The sequence below is a fragment of the Ictidomys tridecemlineatus genome, chromosome 4 (genome assembly GCF_052094955.1).
Source record: "Ictidomys tridecemlineatus isolate mIctTri1 chromosome 4, mIctTri1.hap1, whole genome shotgun sequence".
NCBI lineage: Eukaryota > Metazoa > Chordata > Mammalia > Rodentia > Sciuridae > Ictidomys > Ictidomys tridecemlineatus.
This window is the reverse complement of record NC_135480.1, coordinates 86,097,147-86,112,101: the sequence shown is the minus strand read 5'-3', so window position 1 is coordinate 86,112,101 and position 14,955 is coordinate 86,097,147. Positions and strand designations below refer to the sequence as shown.

The following is a 14,955-nucleotide window of genomic DNA, read 5'->3' as shown; positions in this document are numbered from 1 at the left end:
CCTAACTTATTAAGCGTGACTTCTGGCTAAATTTGAAGGTATGGGAATTAAGTAAAAGAGTAAGGAAAGCAGACGTCTGGGTTGAATTTGAAAGATAGTTCAGGAAGGGAGGAGGCTCTCCTGGGAGAAGGACCTGGAAGATACATATAGAGATGCACAACTGGGATAGCTAGAAGTACAGTACCCAGATTCCCTATGAAGTTCTGGATGGTAGCAGTGAGCCCCCAGTAAGCCAACTTCACAACCCCAGCTCCCTCCACAGGACATGTCTGAAAGAACCTCAGGGTGGGGCTTCAGGATTTTGCTGCTCTAATGACAAGGCAGATTTTCTGACATGTCCTATCACTGAAAATGAAACTGTACTATTCCTTAGTGAAAGGACTACTCTTGACTTTACTAAATTACTATTAGTTTTCAGCCATGAAAAGATACTACCAATGGGAGGAACAAAATGTAACATATTTCAGACAAAGGGAAGAAATAGCTGCTGGCAGGTATATTTGTTAGTAAAATATTCCTGTTCATTTGTTTTTAAAGAAAATTGATGTAAAATAATTGAGATTTTAAAACAAATGGTTATATAATGTTTTCCTTGAATTCAAAAGCAAAGCTTTAAAAGCAATGTGACAGATATTTTCAATTTAATGTAAAGGCAATAACATGAACTTGACAGATCCTTTCTCCTTAAAATATGTCCAACAAAAAGAAAGGGGAAACGTCTTGTTTCAGTTTTTCTCATTGTTTCGAGAAATACTAATCTCACTTGAAACCACTAATATTAAATGTCATAATGTATCTAAAGTAGCTGTCCAGAGTAAGCTCAATCAAGTTAGCTAGTGTTATTGTTGTTTTATTAAAAGGTAGATTTTAAGGTACTTCTAACTTTGAAATTTTTGACTTTATAGGACATAATGTTAATGTCCTTTTCTCATTTCAATTGGAAAAGCTTACCTCTTGCAAATGAGATTCCTTTTTCTTTGCTGACAAATTCAAATGCTTGTCAAGAATAGAATAGTATTTTTCACTCTCCTTGTCAAACTTCTTCTTTCCATCCTAGGGAATAACAATGACAACAAAAGAGATTCAAATTAGAGCATCAAAAAGCCTTCATTTTCACCATTCCCTGCAAGTGTCCAATAAAATCATTTAATAACAATTTAGTGAGTTACAATTGTATGCAAATCCTTAATCCAGTAGAGAAGTAAGAAGGATATGAAGCATATCTTTTGAGTATGCATTCAGTTCTCTAAGCAGCTTTCCAGCTTTGGGGAAGAAATATATGTACAAACATGAAAAGCTGCACCTCTGTGGGCACAGGAACTGATGTGGATAAGTGTAGCCTGACTACAGCAGACCCCTGCGGAAGTCCTGCAACCAACACCCCAAAAGATACTCTGATCTAGTTAAGTCTGGGATGTGACTAAGAGGAATTTTTTTTTTTTTAATCTTTGGTGATACAGAGGAGTTAATAGATAACCAAAATACAGAACTACTTTCATTGACTCTTTTCATAGCATAATATTAGTTTTCAGCCATGAAAAGATACCCAATTTTCAAACAACTTATTCTTAACAAGGAGAAAAACAGATTTTTAAAATTCTGGTAGCTTTAAATAATTAAGTAAGAAATTCAAAGTCAAATCAAGATAATTAATAACATCTTGAATCACATACTCTGAATATAACTAATATCTGACTTTTACTTATTCCTAAAATCTCAGGGTTGTTTTTTTTGTGGGGGGGCAGGGGTAGGGAGTGTCAAACTGGGGGAAGATGTACCTGTAAAAAGGCAGGTCTTCTATGGAGGAAGGGAATAACTTTACCTATTAACTTAAGGCATGCTTTCACAGAAATACAAATGTAGGGAAATACTGAAGGGAACAGGACATATCTGGGAATGTAATCTTCTCCGATTATAAACATTGTACCCACCAGGTAAGTCTTTTCCACTCATGAGTCCATATTAAACAAACATTATAACTACACTCATGAGTTTCACTGGCTAAAGAAGTATAATTCCTTCCTTTTATTTCAGTGTCTCTGGAACTGCAATCTCTGTATCACCTGAATCTGAGTCAAGTGTCTGCTTTTATAAAACACAGATTTCTACCTTCCTTCAGGAATCACTGTCTTTTAGAAAACAAATTATATGATGGTTATGCACAGTGCTTTGTTTCTTTACATGCTTGAATTCCTAGAAGGGTTATTTTAAAATGACAGATGGATGAATGAAGGGAGGGAAGGATGGAAAAAAAAAAGAGGGAGGTAGAAAGAAAGACCTTTAACTTAGGGGGTCTTCCCCACTATTCTGAGGTTATCAGATCCAGATTGATCTCTTAAGGCTATTTTCACCCACTGGCATTCTGAACTTTCTTCTCAATCCTATCTCCAGGAACACATCAAGATCTATTTCCACATGTGGAACTGTAGCAGGTGAGCTGGTAGAATTGAGTTGAATAAGAGTAGTAAGTATAGTTTTGCTCTAAAAGTTGTGAGTTCTAGGCTATTTAAGAAGCATAATGTCAGTACTCTGAATCTTGTTTGTATATTGAAGCATTACATCTATAAAAAAAACAAGGGAAATGTAAAAATGCTCAGGGAGTTTTATTAACTAAGGAGAAAAGGGTAGTCTCACAAAGAGAAACACAGCTGGTCCTGCTGGCACACACCTGTAATCCCAGCGACTGCGGAGGCTGAGGCAGGAGGATTGCAGGTTTGAAACCAACCTCAGCAGCTTAGTGAGACCCTTAACAACTTAGTAGGACCCTGTCTCAAAAGTAAAAAATAAAAAGGGATGGGAATGTAGCTCAGTGATAAAATGTCTTTCCATCCAAAAAAGATGATTTAAGGAACTTACATAGCAAAATATGAAGTAGCAAACCCTACTCCCTGCAAAAAAAAAAAAAAAAAAAGAACAGAAGCTCAAGCATTTGGATAGGAAGACCCATACTCTGCTGCTGAAGCAGACATCCCCGTGAACATTTCATCTTTTGCTCAGTGGATATTCCTCTTTAATCTGATATTTCGTGTCTACAACTGACTTGTCCAACCTTCCTTTCCAGAGGTTTCTCTGACTAACTCCTTTTGAGCTCCCTATTCATGCTCCCCACCCCCACTAAAAGCCACTCACTCCCTGTGACATCAATGCTCATTTCTTCCACTTTCCACATACTCAAATTATAGCTACTTTTAGCTTCCAAGTTCAAACAGACCTCATGCACAAGTCCCTTCTATTAATTCTCCCCCTTTTGAATGCTCAAATATCTTTATAAATGGATCTTTTATGGTGTCCATTTTCTACATTGTAAGAGGGAATTTCATGTAGATAGCCCATGTACCTCAAACTGAATATCTAATAAGTGCTCAATAAATATTTAATGAGCAGTGGAATTCTTTCTCTAATTCTATTTGCTCAACAAACTGTTACCCATGGTACAGAGGACAAACAGCCCAACTTAGACCCAATGGCACTTCTTTGGGGAACCAGCTGCATTTCACTTCAGCAGAGTGACTCACTTTCATCTGACAATAGGCACTCACAATTTCTCACTGGGCAAAGAAGTAGAAACTGGTTTCAGAAGAGGACACAGCTGTACTGACGACACTTGCATCTCTGTTTTCAGTTAGAGTTTGGTGAAATTTTTGGAAATGCTAATTCAGCACCAATACATTAGCATTTCTGGCAATACAAAAATCATTCCTAGAACCATTTCCTGGCCTCTTATTCAAACCTTGGCCCTTCACACAACCAGACTAGCAAAAGAGAACTACTCAAAGCTTCCAGTGATGTGGACAACAAAAACCCACTCAATTGGAGCATAAAATTAAAAAGTGAGATGAAAGGCCAGACCACACAAAGGACAACTGTAATCTAGGGAGGCATGCTATAGAAAACAAAAGGCACTTCTCCCTGCAACTCTCACCACCCTCAAAGACCAGGATTTAGTCTCACATAAGCCAAGTCTTATTTGGACTCAGTAGCAGAACCCTGTACAGCTACCTCTTCTCTCTATTGTTACTTGTTTTAGATATCAAACTAAGACTTTTCTGACACCAGTAGTGTTCAAGGAAACGAAAAATAACCCATGAATATTTACTTCATGATCTGCATGATCACTGTCTTCTTATTGCTCTGGCAAGATCTAAAAGGATGGGGAGGAGTACATATTATCCTGGTGTGATCTTGTGCAATCCACAGTAAATACATTTGAAGTAGGTAACCACTTGAAATCACAGTAAATTAATAAACTTGATGAAAAGAGAAAGGAAATAAAGTAGCAGGGGATACTCTAAGACATGCAAACATATATAAAGTAGTACTATTTCTAGTTACATGTCTATGTAGATACATAAAGACATTGAGACAGAGGGCAACTACTGTATAATATAGTTCTAAAAATGGTAAATTAATCCCCAGACCTAATTGTATCCAGTTAAAAGTAAGTTACAGCTGGGTCTATGATCAGTTGGTTTCCCAAATACACTGCAGTTACCCTGAGCACAGTGATCATACTATCCCTTAAGCACTGTGGTCATGCTACACCGTCATTTCATACACTGCATTGAAGAATGGGAGGAAAACATTACAGCACAAACTACAACTAGCAACTGCAGTATGAGAATTGCTGCTGTTAACAAAAAAGTCAAATATTTATAAAATTTTAGGTACAGAATGTGTGTGTGTGTGTGTTAAAATACACATGATTATTAAAACAAGACTAACCCAATGCCTTCCACTGACCACAAGAGGGTACCAAAGATGAAGAACAGACTCTACCACAATGTTTAGATAATTCAAACAGAAATCCTTAAAATGTTTTCTAATCACAATTTTTTCATTGTTTTTTAGTATAAAATACTACTACATCATGTACAACCACAGAATGGGATTCTAATTAGAATAAGTTATACACCATGCATGTATATAATGTCAAAATACACTCTACTGTCATGTATATCTACATGACAAAATAGTATAAAATAGAACAAATTAAGAAAAAAGATTACTATAAAGCTGTATTTTAAGTACCAGTACTAGTAACTTTTATCTTAATGTTAAATTATTTTAAAAACAAGGAAGTAAATAAATGTTTTCTATATTTCTTTATAAAAATAGAACATACATTCAGGATTTATTCATCATAGTTTCAGGAAGGCAACAATGCCATAATTGCCACTCAGATATCATGAATTTCCCCATGCAACTAATAATGCCATTATGTTGGTACAATGATGATCTACACAAGCATTATTTATGTATTTTGAAAAATCAACTTAATATATAACACTAGAAACAGTGGTATGAAAAATAATAATACATACCAATAGGTAAGTTTCTACTTCATAAACATAGGAAATTCTAATAAATTAGCACTAGACACTAAAATAAAGGAAAGAATAAGAGGAAGCCCCAACAACCACCCCAGAGTAGATTTCTCCCTCTTCTGAGTCTGGGATCTATTCCCTTCTTAGAAGGACAGCCTAGTGTGGCATCAACATCTCTCATTCTCAGAAGTACCAGCTTTCAGGATGTTCCAACCACATGCTGCTTAAGTAACCTGCAGCCAAAGAGATTTTCAGAAGTCCCACTGGTTGAGAATCTCAGTGTAACTTAAACAGTAATGTCCTTCCTTTGGGTTATTACACTCAATGGTTCCTGGTCTTCTCAGCCTATTCTATATCAACTCCCTATCCACAATCTGCTTCAAAACAGTCAGTCATCTTAAAGAGCTTCTTCTTAGGTACTTGTGCCATCACAGTCTGTCACATCTCCCTTTTCCCCATCACTTCACAACCAGGTGATTAGATTCTCAGGAATCAAAAGATTCCTATTTGTATAAGGCATGACTACAAAGTGGACAGAATAATATGCAAACAGATAATAAGGGCATATTCAAGGGTAGAAAGAGACAATACAAAGAACAGGATACCCTGTTTGTTGTGTACCAAATTGTATAACATATGAAGGGCTGCTCAAAGCCATTGGTAACTGGAGAGGAGCAAACAAAAATCAATGAGCTATTCGTGTTTTATTTATTAGATGCTGCCAAGAGTTAGAAGGCTGATTAAAGCCATATGCTGAGCACATGTGGAGATACCTTGTGTTCTACTGGTGAACTGTGCAGAGGTGCAACACTCCTAGAGAGAAATGTTGCACTACCATGCAGCAGATATGGGTGTCCTAAGAGTCAACTTCTGAGAGCACATCTCCAAAAGATGATCCCAGAATGTCCAAAAGAAAAGATGAATGCAGGTGCTGATGAAGGCATTGCCTTTGGGCCATAAGGGCAGCTGGGGTGCTCATTAGTAGAAACATAAAAAGTATTAGATGTAAACCACAGAGTTAGAGGGAAATATTAGATGTGAATGGATCTTAAAACAGTTCTGGGTAGAAAAATTTAATCCAAAAAAATTAGCATATAACACAACATCATTTATGTAAATTAAATGTAAGTAAATAAAACAGGGCTGTTAATTTAAAAAGAAAATTAGATTTTAAAAGATGAGTAAGGAAATAAATAGGACATCCATGTGAGTAATAAATTACTGAAAGAAAGTATAGGGAAGCAATTACTAAAATACAATACAGGGAAGTTCTAGAACTGATTTTTTAAAAAAGTTTCCATATTAAACTGGATAATTATATATACTAAACAATGAATGAGAAGATACCATCATAAAATATTAGGAAACCAAGGAAAAAAATGAAAACCTAAAAGCAACCAAAAACAGAGCTTACATAAAAACCATTAGAAATCAGAATGACAATGGATACTCATTTGCTTTGCAAGAAGCTATAAATCAAAGAATTATGTGCCTTCAAGTTTTTGAGTGAAAACTAATTCCAACCTACATTTCTATACCCAGCTGATACAGAATTGAAACTGAGGGTAGAATAAAAATATTTATAAAAGTGAAAGGTCTCAAAACTTTTACTGTCCCTGTACAATTTCTCAGGAAGATACTGAAGGAGGTACTGAGGGAATAAACCAAAAAGTGAGATATGATATCTGAGGAAAGGGGAGCTCAAAGAGGCAAAGGGAACTCAGAACTTCCAGGAAAGCAGACGGACAAGGAAAGCTTTGAATCTTAAAAGAGCCTGTTAAGATTAAAGCTCTGGGAGGAACATCTCTAAAAAAATAAATAAAATAAAATAGATCTGATGTGTTTAGACATATTAAGATGTTCTGTGATTTTATCTGTGTGTTCGGAAAAAGAAAATGAAGCAAAATTTGGGTATTAGGCAATTATTAAACTTAGGAAAAACAAAAACATGCAAAACAATGTAATCATAGACATTATTATGGCTTATCTATAAACTATAATTAAATTGTTATGTGAACAGTGAACACTACGAGCAAACTGGTCTGTGTATGAAGGAAAGTTATGTATGAAGTAGGGGTGGTTACTGTACTATAAAAGGATGCTAAATCTTCATCTGTCATAGTAGAAAGCTAATTTCATAATGTTAAAATTGAAGAAAAAAAGAAGTAGGAAAGTAAATATGGTATTTAGGAAAATGGAGATAAATGTGAAATGGTAGCTAAAAGAATTTCGAGTGTTTGCCTGGCGGGGATTGGGGGAGAAGCAGGATTCTGGAATAGAGATGAAGTAAAAAGCTATTGAGATTAGAATTTATGTACCTTCACATTTTACTGAATTTTTTTTAAACTCTGTGTTTCTTTGGTAATTAAATTCTTTGAAATTAAATTATATTTAATAAGTGAGAGAAGAAAAGGAGAAATAATTAAAGGAGATGGGACACACAAAAATTGGAAAGTCTGTAAAAATGGATTAAAACTAGAGTGGAGAGAAGAAAATGTTTTCTAGGGGTATGCTGACATCTTGCTCACAAGTAGTTTTTTACCAATTCATCCATTAATTTGAATCTGTTAACAACATTGACACTCTTGGATGACCAAGATTAAAAGAGTAAAGAAGAAACTTTCTTAAAGTGGTTGGAAAATAGTTTGCTTACCAGATACCCATACAGAAATCCTAAATGGTGTGCATAATTAATCCTCATTTTATAAGCATGAAAATATAATCCAAGATATAATCTGAACAAAATCACTGAGGCTGGAAGGAGCAGAGTGGATAATCAATATCAAGCCCATCTGGTTCCCAAACTCCTTCTCTTTGCACACTAAAATGCAGCTTGAGGAAGTAGCAAATTAGCTACAGAACTTTGTTTCCTTTAAGAGGAAAAAGTGGGGTGAGAATGGGGTGGTGGGGAGAGAAAGAAAGAAATGGAACAAAACGAGGAGAAGAAACAGAAAAAGGAAATAAAAGGAAGACAGAGGTTGAAAGAATTCGAAGAGACAAAGGAGGGGAAAACTGGAAGCACAGGAGGTGTGGGATGCTGGAATGCTACGATGGCATTGGGGAGAATATGCTGTTGATGGATATGATGGCACAGGATTCTCAGTCCTTTTGGTCTGTGTGGGTCTGGAATTGGGAAGGTGGACAAGATGTTTGGAGTGACTATAATTGGAGCAGACCAACCAAGACATTATGAATGACCCTAAGGTTACATAACTCCTCGTTCCAGACAGGATATTTGGAATATTACCCCTGGGGAATGGAATTAGGACATTTCCTAATTAAAGTTACCCAAACATTTTTACATACTGAACATTTCAATGTCTTTGCTCTTCTGGAATGACAGAGGACTTAGCAGAAACACTGTGGAACAATAAGATACTATGACAAAGACTACTTAAGAGTACTCAGAACAAGCACTGTGACTGAAAATGACCGATGTAGTTTTTTTCTACTTCCTACAGTAAAAGCAATAGCAAGTAGATATTCACCTTAGGAGAGTACACTAGGTAAACAATAAGAAAGCAACTCCATCAGTTCCCCTATTAACTGACCAATATTTGTCTGTGGATCAGGAACTGTCCTGCACTTCACAATACCACCTGCTCCCCAACATTTGGGGGAGAGCCCAGAGTTGACAGTTTGGTACTCCAGAAAAAGTCCAGGTGATAACAGTAGCTAAGATGCTATTAAGCCTCTCTATACAAGAGCAGCTGCAATTTCCATGACTGCAGGCACAGTGCAGGTGTGGTTGGAGTCAGGCCCTGAGCATGTGAGAGAGACAAGGAGTCTGTCCTAGGCCTGGGTTCCCCTCTCAGCAAGACCCAAAGGCCAGGGAAGGAGACCCATACCAATACATATATTCCTAAAATATTTATTGAATATGTTATAGTCATAATTTTACAATCGGGAAAATGAGGCATATGATTTGCAGGTATATAATCACAACCTTATTCTTGAGTCACCTTTTTATATTTTTCTATCATGGGTATTTCTGAAATATCACATTTATAGGTAGAAAGAAATAATGTATTATCATGAATCTCATCCTAAAAAGTGGAAAGAGGTTCATGGAAAATAACTATTTCAATCAGTCAGCAAGACTGTAGAATCCACATTAAAACCCCAAATTAACAAAAATAGTGCCACTATTTAAATCTTTAAAGGAAATATCTCTCTCTCTCTGTCTGTCTGTCTCTCTCTCTCTCTCTCTCTCTCTCACACACACACACACACACACACACACACACACACACACACACACCACTAATCCCCATAGGTTGAAATGTCTTGGTTACTGGCACATAATAAGCCACATGGGCCAATTCTAGGAACTCTCCATTCCTGAGTATCAGCTTATGGAATCCTTTTCTTTTTAAATAGTTTTATTAAAAAAAACCTTTTTTGACAGAGTTCCATCCTTGATCACAATAACAGAACCCCTGAATTACAACACTGCACACAGTTGCCAATAGTAAAGAGTGCATCGCCCAGTCTCTTAGCAAAGGGACATACCCAACTCAACAGGCTTTCATCAGTAAACATGAGGAGAAGAATTGGGGGCAACTTCCAGAAGACTTCCCAGAACACCTGTGCTGCCATGCCGTATCCTTCCCCCTCACAGGGGCAGCATGTGGTCTCACCTGTACTGCAGAATGCCCTCTGTGGCCTTCCTCTGACCTCCTTCCTTGACTTTTGACCATAGGATAGACAGATGTGTTTGTGTTTTGAAGAGTTATGTCAAAAAGACTGAAGCATCAGACCCCAACCATGAAACTACTTGAGTAAAACATGGAGAATGCTTCAGGCATTGAAACAGGCAAGGATTTTGGGACAAAAACTTCAAAGCACAAGAAATTGAACCAAAAATGGGATTATATCAAATTGAAATCCTTTTGCAAAGCAGAGGAAACAATCAGCAGAGTACAGAGACAACATACAGGAGAAAATATCTGCAAACCATACAGTTACAAGGGGTTAATAACCTGACTACAGGAGGAGTTCCAAAAATTTGATAGCCCCCCAAACTAAATGCCTTCATTAAAAAAATGGGCAATAGAAATAAGGAGAGACTTCTCAAAAAAAGACATAAATGGCCAATATGTAATATAAAATTTTCAACATCACTGATTGTCAGGGAAATGCAGGTCAAAACCTATATGACCTATATAACAACATAGACAGAATTAGGAATCATAATATCTAGTGAGGCACAGAAAGATAAATACAGCATGATCTTGCTCCTATATGGAATCTAAAACATTGATCTCATGGTGGTTGAGTTTAGAATGGTGGTTACCAGATGGTATGGAGAATAAGTAGAGGGAGAGAAGGAGACAGGATGGTTACTGTGTACCGGGATGCAGCTGGATGGGAAGAATAACTTGTAATGTTCTATACCACAGTAGGAAAAACATGGGTGATGATAGTGAATGGGATATTTCAAGATGTTGAGAAGATTTTGTATGTTTCCAGCAGATAAATGTGTGAGTTGACAGATATGCCAATTACTATGCTTTGATCATTACACATTGTATACATATATTAAAATGTCCTGCTATACCCATACGTGTGTACAATTACTATGTCAATTAAACAAAATATATTTTTAAAAATAAAAACAAAAATACCAAAAATGAAGGCAAAAAAAAGTTGCCCTTTTATGTGAGTAATTATTATTACTGTGAGTGTTACTGCAGGTATTTCTACCTAAGGCCTAATTTCTACAACCACATTGCAAGGCACCCAAAAGTAAAGATATGACAGTGAGAAGCAGAGACATTGATTTTGATTGATTTACCCAGACCAAAAGTTTAGTAGTGCTGAGGTTCAGAAATCCCATGAGTGTAACATTACTTTTCACGTAAAAAGGCTCAGTGTGTAATTGCTCAATGAATGAAGGAGTGAATTGGAGTGAATTATGTTCAGCCAAGTCTATTAACACTGTCAAAAGGTCACAGTCATCCTCTGGGTTTTATCAATAGTTTTCTAACCCTAGACATTTCACTACCCCAGGGCCTTGGTCCTTTTGCTGTCATACAAGAGAGGGAAGTAATTTGCAGCTTAAACATTCTGCAATTGAGTAGTATAAGAAAGACGTTGAATACTTAAGGTACAGGCATGGTTGTTTCTCCAGCAGTGCTCTGTGCAAGCTTTTTCTATGCACATTTACCCCCCTGAGAAGCATCTCTGCAGGATGGCCATTGCTGGTGTGGCCCCCACAGAGGAAACCCTGCTGCAAAAAGATAACCTACAACATCAGTTAGGAAGGTGGAGATTCTAAGAATATCTACTTTTGTACTTTCAACCAATGCTACCTTAGCTGGCCCTGTATTCTGTTTCATTTGGGGATACTGACACCAGTCATGAAATTCCATTCTCAAACTTGCATGCTAACTAATGACAACAATGAAAAGCTGTAAAGAAGGAAAGAGTAACAGGCTGCTAGCACTGAAAACTTGTCAGTTTGTGGCTGAAAGCAAGGGCTGGGAGGTGGAAGTACTACTACTTCGCTACCTCAAGTCATTAGGTTTAAGCCACAAACTTTAGAACAAATCTTAGTTTCCATTCACGTTAACTGATACTTATATGTACAGACATCAACTGTTATTGTAGACTTCCATTCACTGCACTATGCAATTTCTGCATTCAGTGAACACTGACGTTCCATTGTCACTGCCGCTTTATAATCAAGAAGTTCTGTTACAGCACATAAACATGACCAAAACCCTTGTGAAATGTTGTTCCTGCAGCCCTGAGCCACAATCTGGCCTCCTGGGATTTTACCAAGGTCATCACTCCAACAGCTCACAGTCTAGACTATGTTTATGATCAAGCCAACCAAGCCAGCACTGGGCACACCTTTCCCTGTAAAACGGAACACTCTGAAGACTGTTTGGCAGAATAGAATTAGGTGCTTATTTACAACACAGAAGTACAAATGACTGAAAATATTCCTTTATTTTCTCTGGAAGACACCATTCTAAGAATCAATCCTCATTCTCAAACTACGCTTACTCCTTTTGTATACTTGCAAGAATACCAAAAGAAAAATAAAATGTGGGCTATTCAGTAAAATGTGGGCTTAATTCCTAGGCATGGGTTTTTTTTCAAGAAACAACTAACAAATGTTTTTAATGATGATTTTAATTCAGGTTTGAGACTTGCAACAACTAAGTTATAAAAATGTACAGCAATGAAATGAAGCAGAAATAAAGGTCTGCTTCATTTTTTATACTTCTGGACTTCAGTGATAGTGTTACATTTTACAATATTAATTACATTGAATAAGGTGGCAATCGGTTCTTTTTGTTATTTGTGACTCGATATTTCTCCTCATCTAAGTTCTTATTTATGGCTTTTTGGTTGTTCATTGTGGCTAGATAAAAGCAAAATTTTAATCTGATATAACCTATCTGAATATTATTAAAATACTTGAAAATTTATTAAGTAGTTCATTTTAATGCAAAGGCTAAGGGTAGGCATTATCCATTTGTTCTTTCCTCTGCTCTGAAAATTTTCTTTCCATATCATGAAGTCTAGTTTCAAACAGACTAGAAACACCTGAATAAAATTAATTTACAATAATGCAAAGCTGAAATTTAAAATATAAAACTCAAAAGCCCTAACTCAATCTCAAAAGGATACATGCACATATACGCACACATGCCCCTAAATGTTTCTGTAAGGGGCAATGTTGGTTAAGGGCTGTCATTTCTCATAAGATGACCCCTCAATTCTCCGTGGAAATCACACTGCTCAAGTACAATACTCCTGGCATTCTGATGAACACATGATGGGCACCAGAATGGAACTCCAAGGTGAAGGAAGTAACTTACAAGTTTGTTTAGCTGCTTGTAAAATTGAATTATGTCACATGGTGACCACCTGTTCTCCATGTCTCAAAAGGAAACAACAGAAGGAAATGGACCAAATGTGAGACGTTTGCATTAGTCATAGGGTAGAATTTTTAAACTACTTAGTATACCATATTATTCTAGTAGACATGGGATAATAATAATTAACAAATGTGATCAAGTGAGCCCAGGGTTTTCCTAAGAGCTCAGTTATTCTATATATGGAAAACCAGAAGAGAATATGCTTCTGTTTTAAAGTGTAGACAGCACTCAACACCTAATGTATTTGGGAATTATAGCTACTGAATAACAACCTGATATTTTAAGATTTTTTTTAGAAGCATCAATAAGGTTTCTTTCATGAATGCAACTTTTTTATTTAGTTATAAGCAGACATTATACATAACTAGTTCCATTTATATTTATATGGATGGCTTCTTTTTAATTATACTTTCTAAATACAGGTCTAAAACACCAAATTTTATAGCATGGATTAAAGAAAACAATAGACTATAACTTTTTAGAACATACAACTGATTAATTAGGAAACACAATATAAAAGAAGGAGAATGCTATTCATTCTAATTGGATCCATTAGTCAAAGTACCTTGGTTTTCAGAACAACAGACTTCTGCCAGGACACAGTTATCCTCTTTCATGATACTAATTCTGGATCAGAATGCATAAAGTGAAAGGCTTATCATTCAGGTAGTTAGATTATTGCAACTAGTGTACTCTTTCTCCATACTTCAGAGGTCTTTTGTTCAGGACATAGGTAAGGGTGTGTGTGTGTGTGGGGGGGGGTTGTGTATGCGTGAGAGCAAAACAACACCAACAATTTGATTAATTCATTAGGTGAATACTAAGAACTCAGGACACTAATGGTACCTGAACAAGACACACTTCCTTTACTGGAGGCTCTCAGACTTGGTGGGAGAAAGAGACAAAATACAATATAAAGACAGTAATATATATCAGTCAGGTATCAGTGACCAGTTCATGATCAATGAAAATCAGGATGTAGGTCATAACTAAAAATTATTAGACTACTTCTAAATGCAAAAGTCATTTTGCAAGATAAAGTTTGCCACATTATGACATCTCAGTGCATCCTGATATTTTTTAGACCTTGCATCCTCTACTTTGATTATAGAATTTGAAAATATTTACTGAGAGAGGGACTGGGGATCAGAGCAAGATCCTATCTGGTGTTTTAAGGGTGACTCCTCTGGTAGTAAAATGCAAAATGGATCTGAAATAGAATGTACAAGCAAGAGATCGTTGGGGCCTAAAATGAAGCAATAAAAAACTAGGAATGAAGATATTCATTCACAGAACCTTTCATGAATTGATGATGCACAGACACAGGGGTAATGTTTCTAGTTAGGATAAAACATTTTTATGGTTTGTTACAAACTAAAAGAACCTGTCATTCATTCTGACTCTTCCTTTTCCCTATTCATCCACATTAATTGATCAGTTTATGATTACAGCCTCCAACACGTGTTTTTAAACTTTTGTCTACTTCTATATGCCAACATTACTGAAATAATTAGTTTTGTTGTCTGCAGAAAGTTTTATGAATACCTACCTGATATTCTTGAAGGTCTTGTTCCTTCTCCCTATTCAATATCCTCACTTTCATTAGACTGATTAAACATGCAGTTCTTATAATTGTATTTCCCTATGTAGATGGTTCTCCAAAGCTGCAGAACCAAGACCAACATTTTAGCCAAGCAAACAAGACCTTCCTTAACCTAGCACTCTCATATCTCTTT

General features: G+C 36.3%; 1 protein-coding gene across 4 annotated transcripts in view; it reads right to left on the bottom strand.

The window, feature by feature from the left end:
• Arhgap42 (Rho GTPase activating protein 42) overlaps positions 1-14,955 on the bottom strand; it is a 256,075-nt gene that overhangs the window by 69,848 nt on the left and 171,272 nt on the right. For all 4 annotated transcript variants that reach the window (XR_013437853.1, XM_078046909.1, XM_078046910.1 and 1 more), the window contains one exon: positions 952-1,053. Coding sequence is in view for 3 of the 4 variants with exons in the window: in XM_078046909.1 (XP_077903035.1) it covers positions 952-1,053 (102 nt within the window). In the remaining variant the exon portion in view is untranslated. The remainder of the gene's footprint in view (positions 1-951; positions 1,054-14,955) is intronic.